Source organism: Lytechinus variegatus, chromosome 3, assembly GCF_018143015.1.
Source record: "Lytechinus variegatus isolate NC3 chromosome 3, Lvar_3.0, whole genome shotgun sequence".
NCBI lineage: Eukaryota > Metazoa > Echinodermata > Echinoidea > Temnopleuroida > Toxopneustidae > Lytechinus > Lytechinus variegatus.
Genome location: NC_054742.1, coordinates 21,459,790 through 21,480,006, shown reverse-complemented (window position 1 = coordinate 21,480,006; position 20,217 = coordinate 21,459,790). Strand labels below are relative to the sequence as shown.

Here is a 20,217-nt window from a genome sequence, read left to right as displayed (position 1 = left end):
ACAGTTTGTTCGTTCTACGTGATAGCTTGATTGAAAACTGTTACTACTTGTTTAATTTTGTTTGCTCCAATCTAAAGCGAGTGCAAGTCAACAACAACAACAAAATCAATTTTTCCAATGATGAATGCAAGAGAAAGTATAGCTACATAGAAGTGCTATTATGTGCACCACCTTTCTCAGAATGTAATCGTTTCACCACACTAATCCTTTTAGGTATTGATTCCTGCAGCAGTAGCAGGTTACGAAGGGTCAAAGTTACAGCTTTGGACTCGAGTATTGATCTTCTTGTATTCTTTTAACAAAGATTTTTTTAAACAGATACAAACTACTCAGAGCTTGACCACATCTGATAATCTATTCGTCTGAGAAATTGAGACGCTTTATATACTGGAAACTAAGTAGGACAAAAAGTTGTAAAAAGCTATTTTTTCATGTTCAGGTAACAACATTTGTTCTCGCATTCTAAAATTCTTTATTTTCCACTTTATTCTGTTGACTAGCAGACCTTTTCCTATCATCCCTTCCTCTCTCTCATTCCATCACTCTCTCTATTACCCCCACTCTTTTGCCTTCCCTCCCCTCTCTTTTTGTATTCCTTTCATTCCCTATCGGAATCTCCTTTCCCCAATTCACCCCACCCCTTCACTCTCTCTCTTGTACTCCCTCCCCTCATCCCTTGTCTCTTTCTTTGTATTCCTTTCATTCCCTATCTAAATGTCCTTTCCCCAATTCACTCCACCCCTATCTATCTCTTCCCAAAGTTTCCACAGTACTGTAATATCTAGACTGATATTTCAATTTCAATCTTCATCTTCATAAGATTTGTACAATATATTTCCTTTAATACATAATGTCATAGAAAAAACACAATACATTTTTACTGTGTTTGATTGTTTACAATTCAAATCAATACACATATTACGCATTGAAAATGCAATATTTTTTTCAAAGCTGGATGAGAGAGATGCAACCAAAAACAAAACACTGTGACAAATATTTGATTACCAGTTCATTCACATTGAAGGAATATGGTCATAAGAAGAGATCTCTAAATAGTAAGTACAAAATTAATTTTTCAACTACAATTATCTCTGTCCAAGTTTAGTTAACAATGTACAATTGCCAACATCAATGTGTACTGAGATGTAATTGTTCTTATATTATACTGCATTGTTTTACACCCTCTACACACAAAGTCTATTTCTCCTAGGGTAAAACTGAATCATGCATGGAATTACAGTAAAACCTGTGTATTAAGGCCATGCAAGGGAAACAGAAAAAAATGGTCCCTGGAGACAGGTGGCCTTTAGACAGGTACTATAACACATACTCCTTTCAAATTAGGATAATTTTGGTGGCAACTAACAGGTTTTTATGATAGATGAAAGGTCACTAAGACAGGTTTGACTGTGCACATAAATGGACAGCACGACCATTTCAGCTGTCATTAGGATAGCAGTCCCTTGCAGTAGACTATCTTTAATGACATTAATTCCAAAGATAAGAGTGAAAGTTTGATAGCTCACAATGATTATTTCCATCAATCCCATATTGTAAGATGCTACTGTACAATGGAATCAAGCTTCACATTCATTTGGGATGGTGTTTGATGAAAATGATACACATCTTGATCCTTATTTGTGTAAACAAATATTCTTTGTTATTTTGATAGTTCACTTCATATTGCACACTCATTTTCAAGACATTCAGTTCATAGTTTTGCATAATGTGGAATGGTCAAGCAAAGTTGTTCTTTATCTAAAAACATACACAAAATTGTATATCAAGGGGGTATAAAAGCAATTTGATGTCTTTTGAACAATCAATTGGTACCAAGCACATCATGCATTAGTTCCCATGGGTGTAAACATACATTGTGGCAAGATTGAAAACAATTTATGAGAGGGTTGTAGGGAAAATATCAATTTCATAAGACACAGACATGATGTTGAAGATTAACCTCATATGAGGTTTCTTTCACTTTCTATTTACTTTCTTCAACCAAATCCTTGTTTTTTTACTGGAATATTGAAAATCAAATGATCAAACACTACTTTAGCCAAGATCAGAGATTAGAGGGTAAAGAATTTCCTTGGTCAATCTTCATGAAATATGCATAACTTTTACTTCTCATTTTCTGAGATATGTTAGATATTACTAGGTTGACAAATCATTAAACACAGAAGGAAATTTAATAAATGATTTCATTCATCTATCCTTTGACGAGCACATCAACAGTGTAAACGACATCATCCTGGGTGGATACAGGTAAGGGCACATCTGGCCTGTGCCCCCCCCCCTTGAGAGGCATACAAAATAATTTTTAGGGGAATATATGTCATGCATATGAGAAGTGAGGACCATTTTTTTTTGTTTTTGCTTTTCAAACTTTTTCTGTACAAATCCTGTATCAGTCAGCCCCTGAACACCATCACCACCAATAACAGCGATACTGGCATGGCTCTTTAATAATGTCATTACCCTTGATCACATTGCCATTTATATTTCCTATATTGAAATAGTCTGTCTGAAATATCTCCTAAAGATATATAAACAAATTTTCTTAGATGATCCTTCATGATTCAAACAAAATAAGTAAAAGAAAAAAAATGCTGATTCAACATTATGTTTGAAAGCTCTATAAAAATTTTGATCAGGTAATATTAAATAATAAAGATAAAAGTACAAAGGACAAAAAAAAAATAATTCAACTATGATTACAAGTTATGAAGGTCTTCAAAATGTAGTATTCGTGTTTGCATGGGGTTACCTTTAATCTTAGAGTGATTAATGAACTTTGTTAAAATCAAACATTTTTTCCTTCTGATGGAAAAAGAGGTACACTGTATCTCTTGTATAATCAATAATATCTGAAGTTTTAGACAAAATGGAAGTCATTGACTAACTTTAAAGGAAACAAATAACCAAGGCTCACCAAACATTGGTTGCTTGAGTGCAGCCAGCAGACTGACCATGTGTAAGGCACAACACAGTGGCATGCAGGACACTAAGAACTTGCTTGCCAGAAGAATTCTTAATGACATGGTAGTACCCTAATTGTGACATTGTAGATAACTCGAAGAATAAATGATCATCTGGCTAATAAAACTCTGGCTGTAAAGAATTGCAATTATGATTGAATTGCAGGTTGAATCACTGATTTTTATTTAAAGTCCTGGACAAAGATACTAACCACCTTCACATCATCATAATCCAAACCTGAAATTTGAGACCGCATTCTATTCTCAAATGCAATATATATATTATCCCATTGGCTGCAAAGCTGGAGGTCGTAGGATGGCGTTAAATAACCACTAAGTGATGAACAGCAGTATTGCACTCTGATAGTAACCAAATTATGAACACTGTAATAAAAAAATCTGAAAATGGCTTGCACCTCTTTGATTGAGTTTATTTCTTGCCAAGTTGTTGCTTCATGGTGTTAATCTTAGCTGAGAGTTGTCTGTTACCAGCACAATTTCTTAAAACCAGATTAAGATCTTCCTCACTTTTTTGTTGGAATGCTAGTTCTGCAGCTTCATCAAGAGTTCTGTTCGAGATGACAAATCATTTTCAAAGTAAATTATATATCCACCCAAAACAGTATAATAAGTCTTTTTGGAAAAAGAACCATATTGTACAAATGAACCTAAATATACAAAGATCTGTATGTGTAACATAAACTTTGTTTTTTTTTTACATTTCAGTTTTGTATAAACAGTAGCAATGTGTTACTCTGAAGGTATTAATCACAGAAGAAATGATTGTTGTAAAATGTGTTCAAGTTACTAGTAAAAAAAATAATGTAAAAATTTCCACTCTTGTGTGACACTTCATAATGTTATCAGCACATAGAATGTCTCCGCAATATAGACAGGGTTTTCACAAAATGTGTTCATATTTATCTCATACCACATTTCATTTCATTTTTAGAGATGGCAAATAAAATAAATCTGAAAATTGAAATATTAAATGATACATGAACAAAGATCAGTGTACAAACAAAGTCTCATCTTTAACAGGGAGACTTAAACATGGACACCATTCATCATTGTAACATAATTTTGAAACTACTGAAATGTACTTTTCTTATTCTGTCAAATTAACAAATGTAAGAAAGGATAAAAAGAGTCCATCCTGACATCCAGCTGGTTTTAATCATGGCAAAAAGGGAAAGAAACTTGTCTTCTTCCCCTGAGAAATTATTGCTAACAGCAATGATATTGTCAAACAATAAAGCAAAATGAAGAGTATAAGGAAATAAAGAATAGGGAGAGAGAGAAAAAACAATCCCTTATCCCCATCAAAAAACAAAAAAACAAACAAACAATTTAAACTGTTCACAACTTACCCCATTCTAATGTACATCTTAACTCTATGTTCAGGAGTAACCTTGGCAGCATACTTGTTAGCTTCATACTTCTGGTGATATTTCATACACACCTCTACAAATGGCTAGGAAAAACAGAAGAAAATCCATGCAATGTATCAGTGATCACAGTCAGACATGTACCAGATCATATGTTACAGAGAGTGAAAATGCATTTAGAATTTGCTGAAAGAAAACTGATCGGAAGATATTGAAAGCATTAATGCTATGGTTAGCACTTTTAGACAGATTAGAAATTCTATTGTTTTTAGTGTTGCCTTAACACAACACAATCAAACATCCAGAAAAATATTCATTTTTTTCCTGATTTGTGTATTTACATGTACTTACATGTGATTTGTTACTTAGTAGAAAGAAGATCAACATTGATACAAGTGTTTATGATGAAATAATTACATGTTAACTAATACTTTGCCTTTATAATAATAAGCCTTACCTCATACCCAATGGGTGATTTCTTGCTTTTAGCAAACCTTTCAAGTTCTATCCATTCTCCTGCCCCTGCTAAGGCATCAATCTTCAACCACCAGAATCTACAGCATGAACAACATTACCTTACATCATTTAAAATAGCCTTTTAATAACATTTAAAATCAATAGCTCATAGAGAGCAGTACAGAATATGGCAGATTAGCCTTCAGAAGACATGAAGTACACGTTAAGCATTCAATTTTCTTCATGTCTCAGCTCAGCAAAAACTAATGTGATAAAGGGTACATCAAATACTGCCTTTGGCACCATCTGTAGTTGGGAGTATGAAAGTGCTTTTGGAGTGTTTGTATTTGTGTAATCATGGATGCTACTATGATTCTTGATAATTATTAACAAGTGTGCCATCTGATGCATCAGTGTTTCCATCCTGTGAATGAATCATATTGACTTGTAAACATTACATACTAACATCAATGTAGTTAAAAAGTACCATGGTGCCACAGCTCTATTGCCATGTAGTCATTTTCATCTCAATGCTGCAACACAGTAGTCGTAAGAACTGTAGGACCGATAAAACCTCGGAGTTGATAAATGCACCAATGGTTTAATTGTCAATTTCATCATTGTGGAAGCATCCGTTGGAAAATGAAAACCCCTTTTAGGCGGGTGGGGTTGAGATTTTTAACTGAAAATAAATTTGTGATAATAATATGACTCACCTCTTATCTGGAACTTTGAATTCTTTTCTGAGTTGTTCAGCCATCTTACCAAGGTTCTTAGCAATGAGTTTATGGATGGTATCATGGAGTGAAAGGTAAAGGAATTGTTCTCTATACTGCTCTTGCATCCTCATCTGGTAACCTAATAACTTGATCTCTTCCTCTGTTGCCTATAATAAAAAGAAAGAATGATATATAACATCAATATGATGGATAGATTAGATAGATTCGACTTTGAAACATATAAAAGAAGTATGGACAGAATGTACAATAAAGAAGTCTACTCAAAGCAATTAGTCAACTACTGCTATTTATTGTCTTTGGGTGTAGGCTCAAGTCTTGAACTTGTACTTTATGATTTGTCAGTGACACATAGATGGAGAGGAGTCTCAAAAGGCAAAAAGGTTTTGCTACCCCCTAAAATTGAAATGTTATCTATAATTATGATTTTCTTGTACATTCATATCTATATTTGAATTGTATGCACTATATTGTTATGTACTTTTATCAAACATGAAAAAAAAACTTAAATGAATACAATTGAATGATATTCATCTCACCTTCATAGAGAAATCATTAGCAGCTTTCTTGTAGTTATCTTGAGCTGCATTCAAATGGGATAACCTCTTCTGTAAATCCTGGATTTACACGATTAGAAAAAATCTAAACATAAATTCAATCACATAAAACATAAACAAGTATTTGTTGACAATTTAACAGCATCCTTGAGATGGATAATGATATTTGTATACATCTCATATATACTGGGATCCATACCAGTTCAATCTAAGTCATCTGTACTTCCATTGCTAACCTTAACTAAAGTCTTTGAAATCTTATCGTATCAATTTTATACCTTGAAATAAAAATATATAATACACATCAGCACAGGTAAGGGGACTGTCTCAGGAAGTGATTTTGATGTGATATTCACAGATAAAAATTGTAAGCTCTCAGTTCCTTGCATCATATTGGCTTTGAGCAATTTTGATGAATATTTGTTGATATAAATTCATAATAGTATCAATATACCAGGAAAGCATTTCAAAAAGTTTCTAATCAGTGATTTTCAACTGTCAGAAGCTACTACATCTGATGTGTGAAATAAATTTGTCATTGGAAAGCCCCTGACCCCATATAATTACCTTCTCATTCAGACTATCTCTAACAGCAGTGTTGGCCAGTTCTTGGAAGTTATCATTCTGATTATACAGATCTAGGAGGAGGTTGGGATGTTGCTCTCGACACAGCTAAACGTTTATCAAAATGTTGTAATAAATGGAAATTATCAACAGAATGCAGTATTTTGAAGAAAAAAAAATCATCATCATCATCATCATCATCATCATCATCTTTATTCTCATTATCATCATCATCACCATCACCATCATCTTCATCCTCATTATCATCCGCATCATCACCACCATTTGAATTTCCTTGGGGTGGGTTTCCTCTTTATTTCCTCTCCTCTCATCCACTAAATGCATATTCTTATGAATCATATGCTGATGTCCACACTTTTTACTCCATATTCCCACATCTGTATGTGTAGGAGGTACAATGAATACAAGTTGATATAATCATTATAATTATGATATGACACTATATCTACCTGCATAAAGAGGTCCTGAGCCTGAGGGTGGTTCCTTAGCATCATCAAGAATTCACCTCGGGGTAGATCTTCTTTTAACTGAAGCAGAACCATGTATACTGAATGATCAAAAACAAAATATTAAAAAAAATCAAAAAGTAATCATAAATGATGTTACCAAGGAACATTCTATTTAGACTGATACAAACAAAACTGCTCTATTAGTTACCTGCATAAAATTGGATATGGCATTTTAATGCTTTCCCATTTCAATATCCTGAGCATCTATCTAGAGGACAGAAAGTAATATTCATTACAGTCTGTGGTATGATTATACTGGAAAATAACAACCACCTTTTCACAAGACTGGCACTGTACAAATCTGCATACCAGTAGGAACACTGCAGATAGTTTAAGAAAAATGGCACTTTACATTCTGACATGGAATTCACCATGAATATTCTCATGCAAGGCAAAAAATATTTATCATTATCTGTCAAGGCAACAATCATTTAATCATTATCTGCACACACTGACAAGTCATCCCATAAAGAGTCATATGTAAGAGATAGAAAGCTTACCTAAATCTGTATCTCCACTCTCAATAGCTTTCTTAAGTGATGTCCGACTATCTCTCATTGTCATCAACAGTGGTACCTGTTCTGCTGCTCTTGGCTCATACTCCAATAACTATGTAAAAATAAACACAATCAAAGATAAATCTAAATTTTATGCACTGCAATCATATAATCAATGGAGGCAGTTCAAGTTCAAATAATCCCTTGTCAAAAAAAAGGATATTGTCTGAAATATTATCAGACAAATAGACTTTTAGTTGGTGTAATAGATATCTACAATAAAGAAAGTAAGATTATGATTTCCTGGTAACAATTATGGTGGTGATAATGATGATGATGTTAATAATTAAGAGGAGTTTATGGAAAGGAGAAGGGAAAAAAAGGAGGATTTATTTTCCATGGATGCCATGATCAGCTTTTTTTCCAGGAAGGATTGTTTTTTTATCTTTAAACTGAGATTTTCCCAATATTCTTTTGTCTATATTCATCATGATTTCATATTCACCTTGACAGCTAGTTGTGTTCTTCCACATTCTGATGCTTTCTTAGCAATCTCTGAATAAGCAATGCCTGGTGTATCACCAAGCTTTTCCTTGATGCTCTGTGCTATCAGCTCATCTGGAATGTGTTTTTGTTCAACCTGTAATAACAAAAATAAAACAACACATGAAAGATTAATCATTAAATATCATCTTATAAATTCATAATCTGCAATTCGAAATGTGAAAATTGTGCATTGCAATTTTTAGGATTCTTTTACTGCAAATTTATCACAGGTGAGGGTGGGACGGAGGGGTTGGTAATCATCCCAGATTCAAAGTATAGATTGAATATTTCTGCCCGGTTTGTTACAAAATTTCTATAATCCATTTGAAAAATTCATGATAAACAGCTACTAGGTACATGAACTATAAATTTTGCTTTGATGCTACTCTAATGTACTTTGAAGATACCTTATAACAAGCCCAGTGGCCTAATATCCTGCTTTCACCATCTGATTCAGGTAGCTTTAGATACTGACTGATCTGCTGTGCCAAAGCCCATTGTCTTCTCAAGATTAATCTAAGTTTGAAAATGAAAATAAACGCAAAAAAAATAGTGAAAATGACAAATATGAACAATACAATAAAGAGTGATTCACACAAACAGAGTACAAGTTCACCACCAAATCTTGTGCCCATAAACTGAATGCATGATCTGTGGGGTCTAGACACATTAGAAAACAAGAGTGGCGATCTCAAACAAGGTTTACATGATAACATGACACGTTCATGAGACAGCTTTGTGCATTGTGTATAGAGGGCAAAACCATCAAAAGTTGATAAAACTACCCTATAACTATTGGGCTTTGAATGATGATTAATAGTAAATCTTACCTGTCCATAAGTACATTCAATGTTAATTTCTTGAGTCTGTGATCAAATATGTCAAAGAAAAAGAGAACTAAGTTGATGAGCACTAGCATTGTCAAATGACAAATTGGATTATTGTAAAACAAGACTTTCACTCTTACAATCAAAATCATCGTCAGCTTCTTAGATATATCAGTAAACAGCTTAAAACATTTTTTTTCTCTCAAATTTTGCATCTATGTAACATTTATTTCATTAACAGCCTAAATACCAGCACCAATGCTAATTTTTTTGTAATTTTGATTGGTATACAGTGTATAGCACAACTTAGGAATGTGACCTCTTCTTAATTTTTTCATTCTAACTTATCTGTAGGCCAACCATCTTCTTTTACTTCATATTCTTCATTTTAATTTCATAAGTCTTTCTCTCACAAATTACAGGATTATGCATTTCATATAAATACACAATACATTCTATTACTATCAAAACATGAATCAATAATTGCACAAAAAAGTAAAATGGAGATCAACATTGCATCACACAGTACTGCATCATGTCAACTTTGTTAAAATCAATAACAAATAATTTCAAAAGGATACTGTTCATATGTGAGTGGAATTCCAATCTGATAATCTCTAACTGCATTCAGCACTCTTAGTAGTTTGCACATATTCACAAACTTGTCTGCGTTCACATTAGTCCCAAAGCACTTTCCAAATGAGGCCGCCTGCATCATGGCAAAGAACAAACATCAGATGATTATTCAATTATGACTCTGTGTTAGTCTGACTACAAGTAATGAGTTTGTATAAGAGTTTGAAACAAAACCTACTCTATAAGGCTAGTATTTAAGTAATGGTTAAGTTCAAAAGAATAAACTAAACTTTCATTTTGCATAGAGAAAGAACTTACCAATTTTACTGACCAAAGCTGTGAATGTGATGGTGATGATTTTTGCTAATGCCTCCGACGTAGATTCTGCTAGGATCGAAAGCTTAGCTTTCAAATTTACTCCACTGGCTCTATTTTATTAGATAAGCAGTTTTCAGCAGCTTCTTTTTGCCATTAAATAACTTTTGACAGGATATGAACGCCAGCTAAAGATTTGTTCAAGGACTTCAATCATATCATATCTAAATCCCTCATTGCACACCATAGCACTCTTTGCTCACTTGCAAATTTTACATTTCCAAATCCATATCAACAACATCAGATGTTTGTGTCAATATCAGCTATATTTTTTCTATTCATATAATATATTTAGCACTGAACTTATTGAAAGATAAATCCTGGTGCACCCTAAATGTTCCTCTGCTTATGTGTGAATGACAATGAAGCAACATAAATCTTACCCTGAGTAGTAATTTCTGTACAGTTGGTTCATACTCCGCTCCTGCCGCTTCTATACACTGTTCAACTGCTAAACTCAACTGATCTTTGATCATACGGATATACTCATCAGCTTTCTGACTTTCTTTCTACAGAACAAGATCAAATATATATAAAACATCTTCACTGATCTGTATTTTCACACTTATATAAACAAATTACAGGGAAATTCTTTTAGAATTGAACATAAGGGCTGTGAATCACTTACAATAAACTACATATACATTGCAATAAAAGAAGGTACATAGTTCAACTATAGCCTAGATCAAACTGTAAGGATCTGGCTTCAGGCTGGCCTAAAATTGCAATCCATTTTAATTTACATGTCCAGTTGAATGTAACACAAAGGGATACAATTAAAATTTACAATTGAATATAAGTGATTTGCAATAAGGCTTCCACTTCATTGTGCAATTGATCATATCTCTCATGTAACAGGCTCCATCACTTATAATCAGACTGAATATCAAGGCAAGTTTAGATAATCTTTAGGAATGAGATCTTGGCAACCAGCCTTCCAGTAAATTGAAGATGTGCATTCAAGAATGACTGTCTAAATATGATTTCATACCTGAAACTCCCTACAAGCCTCATAGAGCATAGCACCTGGAGCCATTGAACCAATCTTGAAAATGTCCTCAACAACACCTGCAAAACAATTGAAACCCGTAACGAAAAGCTTAGCACTTCAACATGGGGCTGACCTTTATGAAATTGATAACATGCATTCATCAATGCAATCAATCATACAAGACAGCCCCAAGATCAGTCGCTAACTAGTTTTATGCTACTGGGCAAATGTATCATTCAAAAAGGATTTTTCCCTCCTAAAGTTTCCAAGTTTCTTTAATAAGCAATCCTATTTTCTAATATTTACACATTTATTAATAGAGGTCAAATGAATATATCAAATTTTGGATTAAACATTGTCAGTTCAAGTTTCAGCTATAGCATTTACATCTGAAGTAAGACTTTCTCATTTTGCCGACAATACATATGAAGATTAAGAGCCAAAACTAAAACATATAAAGATACATTAATGTGGGAATGGGGTGAGGATATTGCACATTTTATGTTGTGGTAGCAATTACATGATTGGAGATTATACCTGGTACTCTTTGAAGCAATTCATGTGTGTGGGTCTGGAGGATATGTAGACTATCACTCTCTGGGATTAGAATGGCATCAGTATCCATGTTATATCTGAACAATAGTTAAGATCAATCTATTTTATCAAATGATTTCAAGAAAAAGAGAGAGACCCATTAATTAATTTCTTGTACTGTGGTACCTTTCCCAAAATGATTCTAGCCCCGATTACAATAATTGATTTGAAAAGTAAATGAACTGTAAGGATAAGATCTGTGCAGTTTGATCAATTAAGATAATTACAAACTGAATATTAAGCTGAATTGGCCCATCTTAAATTCATTAGATAAAACATTATCCTAGTTAGAAGTATATAAATACCTTTACCTCTGAAAAAAGAAAGAAGGTGTTTTTCAGATATCTCACATTTAATCCAGGGCCCCGGCTTACAAAGAATTACAATTGATCCAATCAATCTCAACATTATGGAAATCCATCTATACCATCATTTTTCCTACAGGAATTTGCACAATCTTCTTATTAAACAAAGAGAATCGCACTGAATCTTCAAGAGAATGATGATTGTATGAATATACATCATATCTAGAAAATATTTTGAACAAATTTGCAATTTAGATGCTAATGTTGCTGGACGTCCATCGTAAATCTTTGTAAGATGGGGCCCAGTTTACTATATAAAGGATACTTGATCCAATCCTTCTGTGGTCCGATCACTAGAAGAAGGTTCTCCCAGTATCCCACCACAGCACCAGTACCACACCATACCAGCTGTCTGGGACGCATCTGACTACTTGTATCAAACTCACAATAGGTTTTCTGAAAAAAAATATATACATGTATATCAAAGTTAGCATTCATTATATTCTTACAAAATTTAAATATTTCAGTCTCTATATCATCAATAATTAGAACCAGACTATAAAGTTACAAATGTCACTTCAATAAACCTTAGAAATTTATGTTGGTATCAACTATCATAAGTGGCAAAATAGGGAAATTCAGTTAATCACCACCAACATTTGACAAGTGAATACTGAGTGTCTTAATTGCTAGGCTTTATAAAGGTACCCCCCCTTTCAAGAGACTAATAGTTATCCAATAAGAGAATAACAATATTAAACAATTTACATCTTCTATCTGGTTACATTCTGTGTCACTTTTACAGACTTGAGCAACCTATACAATTCCCAAGTATTTGAAATATACCATTGAGATATAAACAGGTTCTGAAATTTCTTCATAAAAGTGAAAATGTATTGCCACAGAGGAGGCTATTCTCTAAGCACATGCAGAGACATTGATTGGGATTGCATAGCAAACCAGGTTCAAGTTGGTTCATATATGCTAAAGCTACCAAATAGGGCAAGTGAAGAACAAAATAGCAACCAAATGCTACAGCCAGTCAATACTGATCTAGATAAGCTTTGCGATGGCTCCACAATAAACAGATAATAATAATTGAATAATACATGCCATTTACCTGCAAATCAGAAGACCCTATCCAAAGTAGACCTGTATCACTGAATAAAGCTAGAAAACGATTGTCAAATGACACAGCCATCTCAATGAAAGCATTCACTTCTTTAGTCTTGGTTTCCAATAACTCCTGCTGCATGTCACTCCGGTCTAGCTTGTAAAGACGTTTGTCTCTTGCTAGGAGGATATGATTCTGTCTGTCACCCCCTATTACACACCAGCTGCTCGGTGGGGCATCTAGTCCTAGATAACACATAATCGATGAGATTAGTAAGGGGCTAAAATGGAGGAAATGATAACACACTTGTCATCAATATTTGATCAGCTTGGAGAAGTAATATTTCAAAAACTGGAAGATGTCAATTTCTAAACTGATAAATTAAGGATATGAAAGTAAAACTATAAGGCAAATTTTGAGAAAAAAATTAAGTTGGGTTTAGGATTGCTCAATTACCAATGGAGACCAAGTTCAAGGCTTCACTCAGGAATTCTATTGAAGTTAAGTTGAATGTAGAGTATTTTTCGTTGAAGCTACTGTCTTCAGATAATGATGCATAAAACTCATGTACACTAACCTGGCACTTCCATCATCTTTCTGCTAGTAGGATTATGTACATCATTTACTACATAAATCCTGTAGGTTCCTGTCAGGACTGCAACACCGGTTCCTCCATATGATGTGTTATGAAACACTTTGCATTCAATAACCTTTGATTCTCTTGATTCCTGAGAATAAAAATTAAAGAAACATGGAATAATAATCATAGCCAACAAAGTTTATTTAAACTATACCATACAGACAACCTGACTCTTTTGCCTTTTGTTTGAGAGGTTATTTTCTAAAAAGATAGTTTCTCTAAAATTTCAAATGATGTCATCCAAAGTATTGTTCTCTGAAATAATCTAGAATCATATGAAAATCAACTTACAAAAAGCATAGTTCATAATCTAAAAGAATGGATTCATTATTTTTAAAACAGTTTATACATAAATATGGACTCTTTCACACTATGCAATATGATACTATTTCTAGTGCAATAATTCTACACAAAATCAACAGTAACAGAATCCTGTATGAAAAAGACCTTCATATCACTATAAATGGTTTGGATATTTCATTACCTACAAAGTGGATTGCTGTTATGATCATAAATACCTGTCCCATATTGAAGTTCCTTTGGTATTTTCCAAAGATGTCATAGACAAGGACAGTGCCATCATCTTGGGTACAGAGAAGATCTTCTGATAAAGACCAGCCAATGTGAATCACATTACCACTATTCCACTGCCAAATTAAATCACAAATAAAGAAAGCAAATTGCAGGAGACATAGAAATGAACATGAGTTGTCATTTGTCTTGCTAAGTTTATTATCTTTATCTTTAAAAAATCCCTGTTAAGACTATATGATCAATCTTTTAGTATGATTAATATTCAATTAAAATGATCAACCTACAACCAATAGTAGGTCATAAATTGACAAACACTACATATTAACAGTCTTTTGTTCATGGATTATTTCCAAAATCTCAACAATAAAATTGAAAATATTGATTTGGAAGACTGAAAGATATGAATCTTACCATCTTAGCTCACAAAAATTTTGCACAAAGTAATTCCTATTTTGAGAAAATTGTCTTTTCAATTCATCTTAATGTAGACTGATTCTAACGGTACTAATAGGAACATCTTAAAAATCAGTTTTATTTTCTTTCTTTTTATGGAGACGCTAACGTTAATTAATACCCTTTAAAGCCCAATGATACAAATTTATCAAAAATTCAATAATCACCAACTTAACTTACATTGATTCTAGATATTTCTTTTCCTGCGGCTGAGAAGATAAAGATGACTATATGAGATGAACCCCTGACCTGGGTAATCTTACTACTGTCTCTCATCAGAGCTAAAATTAAAGAAATAAGAATTATGAAGAGTCAAATGAAATTGACATGTTACATACTGAAGTAAAACAGAACATTGCAAAATGAATATATATACTGGTATCATATATCTATATTTTCAAATGGTGCATTTCTAGGACTCATTTCAGGAACTATGAAAGAGGCAATGTGCTAGAAAATTGTTTAATGATATGGTTTACCTAATGGCATAGTTAAATCTGCCATTCAGCAAAATAATTTAAAAGCACTGGCAATGAGTCCAACACCTGACTTTCTTTAGCAACCTAGAGCTTCATACTTTTTCTACTTCTGGATTATTCTCACCAATAGGTCCTCCAAATGGAGCTACAGCAACCTTGAACTTCCTAAGATCTGCAACCTCCTGCCATAGTCTGTCCATAGAATACAGTTCCACTTTCCTACATAAAAAAAAAGTAATCATGCTTGGATTACAAAATAATTGCTGTACATAGAATAGGATTTATAATTCATTGATTGAAAGGTGGATAGTTTTAAACTATTATTGTAGGTTTTGACTTTTGACTTGCACAGGACGCAATACAAACACTTACCACATAACAAAAGTACCAACATGTTCAAACATTTAAACAATCAATAATTACAAGTTAGATGCACTCAAAAACAAAGTCTGGAAGAAGAAATAACCAGGGAACTGATGTATGTTTTAATAACCAGGGAGAGAAACTTGTAATGTAATCCAGCCTGATATTATGCTTGGTATCTATATGCAGGACTATGCAGTGCCTAATTACTCAACAAGTTACTGTGTGCAGATAGCTAAGATTCACCTGAATCACCACTTGACCAGTCACTTCATCCCAAGTTTCCTATTTGACTGCATATAGGGCTAACATTAAAAGCAGATCATTGACATTTTATTGCAATTTTATTCATTGCTTTGTTGATGACTATAATATTGTAATGTTTTTTTTTTAATCTTTTTATTTATTGATGTACTTGTATGGTAAGGTCCCCCTTGTCTGCGCACACACAAATCTGCACAAATCTACATACATGTAGTAAAAGAAGTTATCAGAGATGCTAACTGATAGCTCAAAAAAATCCTGAAAACCCAGGCCGGGGGTCCAGGGGCCCGCCCAGGGCCCCTGGCGGGGTCAAGGGCGAAGCCCCCTGAAGCTGGAACGTTTTCTTATTCTTTAGAGGGCTGAAATCATTAATCTACAGTAGTACATAACAAATAATTAATGACATAATAAACTTCATATCATAGGCAAGAAAGGTGCTCAAAAAAAAAAATCATGTAACCCGTACTCATTACGGTACGGGTTAACCTGCTGCGGGTTAATATGCTGCGGCCAATGGGTGCGACTCGGGACGGGTGTATGTAGCAGCTGGGGTGCCCTTTTTCACTCACTGTACTCATCAACAAGACAATCCTACTATTGAAAATCCATAAATCACAATTTCTATCAAAATGATGGATAGTTCACACATATGAATTGATGAATACGCACCAGAGAACACATATTTCATGGTAGCAAATAGGTTTTCAGCTGAAATCCCGCAGCAGACAACCAATCACTCACGCAGCAGCAGGCAATTGCAGCCACACCGGGCCGTGCTTCGAGCGGTTCTACCGGCCGATCGCCCGACTGGGATAGCGCTGACACCCGTATCCCTGCAGGGTATAGGGCGGCGTTTGCAATTGCTACAATGTATTGCTCGCGCGTACCGTGCAAGTACAGTACCAGCTAAACTTCCTGCTGCGCACAACGCTAATAATTTTCCGTCTGCGCAAATTGGCCATCCAAAATTGAAATTGCGCTCTCCGTAGCGAACTCCGTGACAAGATTTGGAGGGGAAATTTTTACGGATTTCACTTTGACAATCGATTTTTTTTTCCGGAATATTTTTCAGCAAAGGAAAAAAATCCGAAATTCCGGAAAAATCCGGAAAATTAGCAACTCTGAGTTATGCAACAACCACAAACTATACACATGGCATGATATAAAAAGATATTCATTTAAAAATCTGACTCAAAATGGTGGAAAAATAATAAGTTTGGGACATTTCATGTGATGGCCTCGAAATGCAGTCTAATCAAAATCCCTGAGTCGTGTGTAAAGTGATAGGATGTGCAAACATGGGGCACTATTTTGGGGTTCAATCTGAAAATATCTGGCCAAGGGTTTTTCCCAGAAAATCATATAATTCTTTCAAATTTTCATGAGATTTTGGCACACTTACTCAGAAGAATATAAGGAACTTTATCAACTAATTTTTTTGTGAAATAAAATGAAATTCATGTTAAATCTTAACTTAAATAATTAGGTGCTCAGAGATGGGGCCCCCTTCATACAATATAATGTTCATGTCAAGCCTTAATTTGGCCTCTAGAGTCTAGGGCTAAAGGCAAATGTATGTATAATTAACCTTCCTACACGTATTTTCTGTTTTCAATACTCTAAGTCCATAACAAAAACGAAAGTTCCAAGTTCCTGGCGATGTCACCATTTTGCAATGTACACTCAAAACTTGACAAGCAAAAGGTATAATACTGGGCACTTTGAAGGGTCTACGGAACAGGATCGCGTTATTGTACTAAACTGTCAAGAGGTACATGTACATGTATAGTACGAACTAGCGCTGGCACTAGCCATGCATGGCACTAGCAGCATGGTATAGAGTGGAGGGATTTGTGAAGCCGTGCATGCAGCTAGCTTTGCCTTTGCTGTGCTCACACTGGACAAGTTTGGCAGGCCGGAGGGACGCTCAAGATTGTGTGCGGGGTGGGGTAGCTTCTGAATGGAACTTTTGTCATTCAGACAGAGTATCTAGAGAAAAAGTGTATCTGGATTTCTCTAGCCAACAGGGTTAAATCCCCGAAGGGGATAGGGGACATAAAGTATGAGTATAATAAGAGAGATAAAGGTTGGTTATCAAGGTTAAATGAGGTCATGTTTTACAAGAAAGAGGAGATGTGTTATTTGACGCAATCCTAATGCTATGGCGATGTGCGGTCTTCAGAGTGACCAGTTGAAATGAAGAACGCAACAAAATAGAGATTCTAGATCTAGTCGCTCATTCAATGAACAAGGTTAAGATATAACATTGTTCTCTGTTTGTGTGGCAATATAAGGTTGGCAATCTTTGGCTTATTTTCTCTTGTTTATGGGGACAAATGCTTCACCTTTTTCACGCTGCCAGCTTCCATTGCAACTATTCATCATATAACTTCGTTCTGAAGTAAACTGAAGTGTTTTATTTTTTCCAAATTAAAAATAGAGATTGAGAAGTTTTCTTGAAATTTTACTTTTCACCAATAGACTCTAATTGGTAAAAGGTAACGTTTCAAGAAAATTTAGAGCCAGATGGCCTGCACAAAAATATGCCATAAAAGTTTTTGAGCGCTCCACTGAATACAAAAATGATCCCCACATTACTAAAGAAAAATAGATTGCAACTGTATGGAAAATCGAAATGACTCCTAATTAGGTAAAAATCGATGAGCCCCGGCGGGGGGATTTTGCATTGTTAACCCCCTAATATGGCAGCTACACCCAGGGTGGGGGGGGGGGTACATAACAGAATAAGGGTGCCAAAAACACTAATATAATGAAAAAGGTGTATCAGTTTTTGCTAGGAAGCTAGGGCCAAATTTGCGATGGTATAAAAAAAGACTAAATTGTTTTACAAAGGATGTACTTTTTGCCCCAAGAGTCAACACTATGTGTTTAGAGTATGCAAATCACGCAGTTTGCATGCTGTCGCCAAGCAAAAGACAATGAAATCAAGATGGCGAAGTAAACACTGAGGCAAGTTCTTCCTGTCTTTTCATAACATTTTTCTTGTTTTTTGACTGAATTCTTGTTTAAAAAATGAAAAAGATATCGTAGAAATGTTGGAAATGAAGTTGTATCCCATGTACATGATCTAGGGCTAGACCTTTTAGAAGGAAAGCAGAAATCTTGGGGGCGAAAGTTTCAGGTTTTTGGGCAGTGCGTGTATGGGAAGCAATTCCAGGCTTGAGAGTAAGCATACGTTCGTAAATGATTTTTACTCTCTAGGAAAAGGAGGTGAGTTCGAGTACCAACCAAGGTAAACAACAGTAAAAAATGTGGAAAAATCTGAAGTGAACAAACCAGAAGTCTCAATCTTTTTTGGTGGGGAGTGCATATCTTTCCGAATTCAATTTACTAAAGTTTTAAGAACAAAGTCAGCTCAGACAATTAGTTTCACTTTCAAATGACAAAACTGACAATGACAGTGTCAAAAAATCAAGCATTTGGACACAAGAACAAGAGAAAATAAGCCAAACATTACCAAACTCATTCACCACACAGGGAATGGTAACAGAGAATAAGGTTAGATCTGTATCATAACCTTCATGACCTTGTTCATTGAAATTGAATGAGTGGTTACTAGTTTCAGGTTAGATCTAACTCTTCTGAATGACATCAAAACCAAAGTGTGGGACCAAAGACTAACGAGTAAACGTTAGACTTAAACAATACTTGAAGTAAATTGGTTACTCAGTGAACAATTATATTTCTTGTAAATTATGAAAACGTATAAAGGCATAGTAAGAAACTATAGAATAATAATATTTATATTTCGACACATTTACCTATAAAACACATCGCCCAGTGGGTTCCAATTTCCAGTGACGTGCGCCATCTTGCCGGGATTTGGATTCACCGGTGCAACATTGTTTGACCACACCCCCTTCCTTTTTTAGCTGGAATTGACTGCTTTCGGAAAATATATAATCATGCATCCTGCCACTGCTGTCACCAACGATTAACCATTTCTTTGTTTTAGTTGATTAAAGTTTATTAGCTATTTCATGTAGGTCTTGTTGAAATAATTAAGATAATATTTCATGACATTCTTTTTCGAGGGATTTACTTCAATCCCCAATTTCCCAAGTTCACTTATTTTGAACAGCGGGCCAAATCTAGAAAATGTCAAAGGTATGATGTTTGCAGTTCTAGCTGGAGAAGGACAGATCAGTATGTACTTTACTATTCCTTTGGGGGAAAATAATGGGTTGTCGTCTTGAACCCACCCCAACCCCCCCAAAAAAAAATCCCAAACACCACCCATGATAATTGTCAGGGCAAAACAAAAACTTTCTCGTCCACCTCTCTGTGGAAAACACATTGAACAAGCCCACTGCCCCACCCCCCCCCCAAAAAAAAAGATGAATAATGATAAATAAAATAAATTGAAATAAAAATCAAGAAAAGCAAATATTCAAAAGAAAATGGGGGTGGGGTGGCAAAAACAAA

The 20,217-nt window shown here is 34.6% G+C and overlaps 1 protein-coding gene across 1 annotated transcript; it reads right to left on the bottom strand.

The window, feature by feature from the left end:
- Positions 1-816: 816 nt before the first annotated feature.
- Positions 817-19,626, bottom strand: LOC121410489 (vacuolar protein sorting-associated protein 16 homolog). Its single transcript, XM_041602620.1, has 22 exons — positions 19,554-19,626; positions 15,269-15,363; positions 14,846-14,946; positions 14,197-14,325; positions 13,616-13,766; positions 13,045-13,283; positions 12,250-12,380; positions 11,563-11,657; positions 11,026-11,102; positions 10,418-10,543; positions 9,665-9,792; positions 9,087-9,122; positions 8,664-8,772; positions 8,216-8,350; positions 7,714-7,822; positions 7,154-7,251; positions 6,687-6,791; positions 6,102-6,179; positions 5,542-5,711; positions 4,827-4,923; positions 4,352-4,455; positions 817-3,550 (listed from the first exon to the last, which is right to left on the bottom strand). Exons 1-22 carry the CDS (start codon positions 19,601-19,603, stop codon positions 3,412-3,414), a joined length of 2,502 nt encoding a protein of 833 aa, XP_041458554.1. The 5' UTR covers positions 19,604-19,626; the 3' UTR covers positions 817-3,411.
- Positions 19,627-20,217: the final 591 nt, after the last annotated feature.

What these genes read in the sequence shown, in the direction of transcription:
- LOC121410489 (XM_041602620.1), bottom strand. Translation starts at nt 19,603, where the DNA reads ATGGCGCACGTCACTGGAAATTGGAACCCACTGGGCGATGTGTTTTAT. An exon ending in CCACAGAAGGATTGGATCAA is followed by an intron (nt 11,658 to 12,249) that starts GTATCCTTTATA and finishes ACTATTGTTCAG; the next exon opens with ATATAACATGGATACTGATG. An exon ending in GAGATAGTCTGAATGAGAAG is followed by an intron (nt 6,180 to 6,686) that starts GTAATTATATGG and finishes GTGTAAATCCAG; the next exon opens with GATTTACAGAAGAGGTTATC.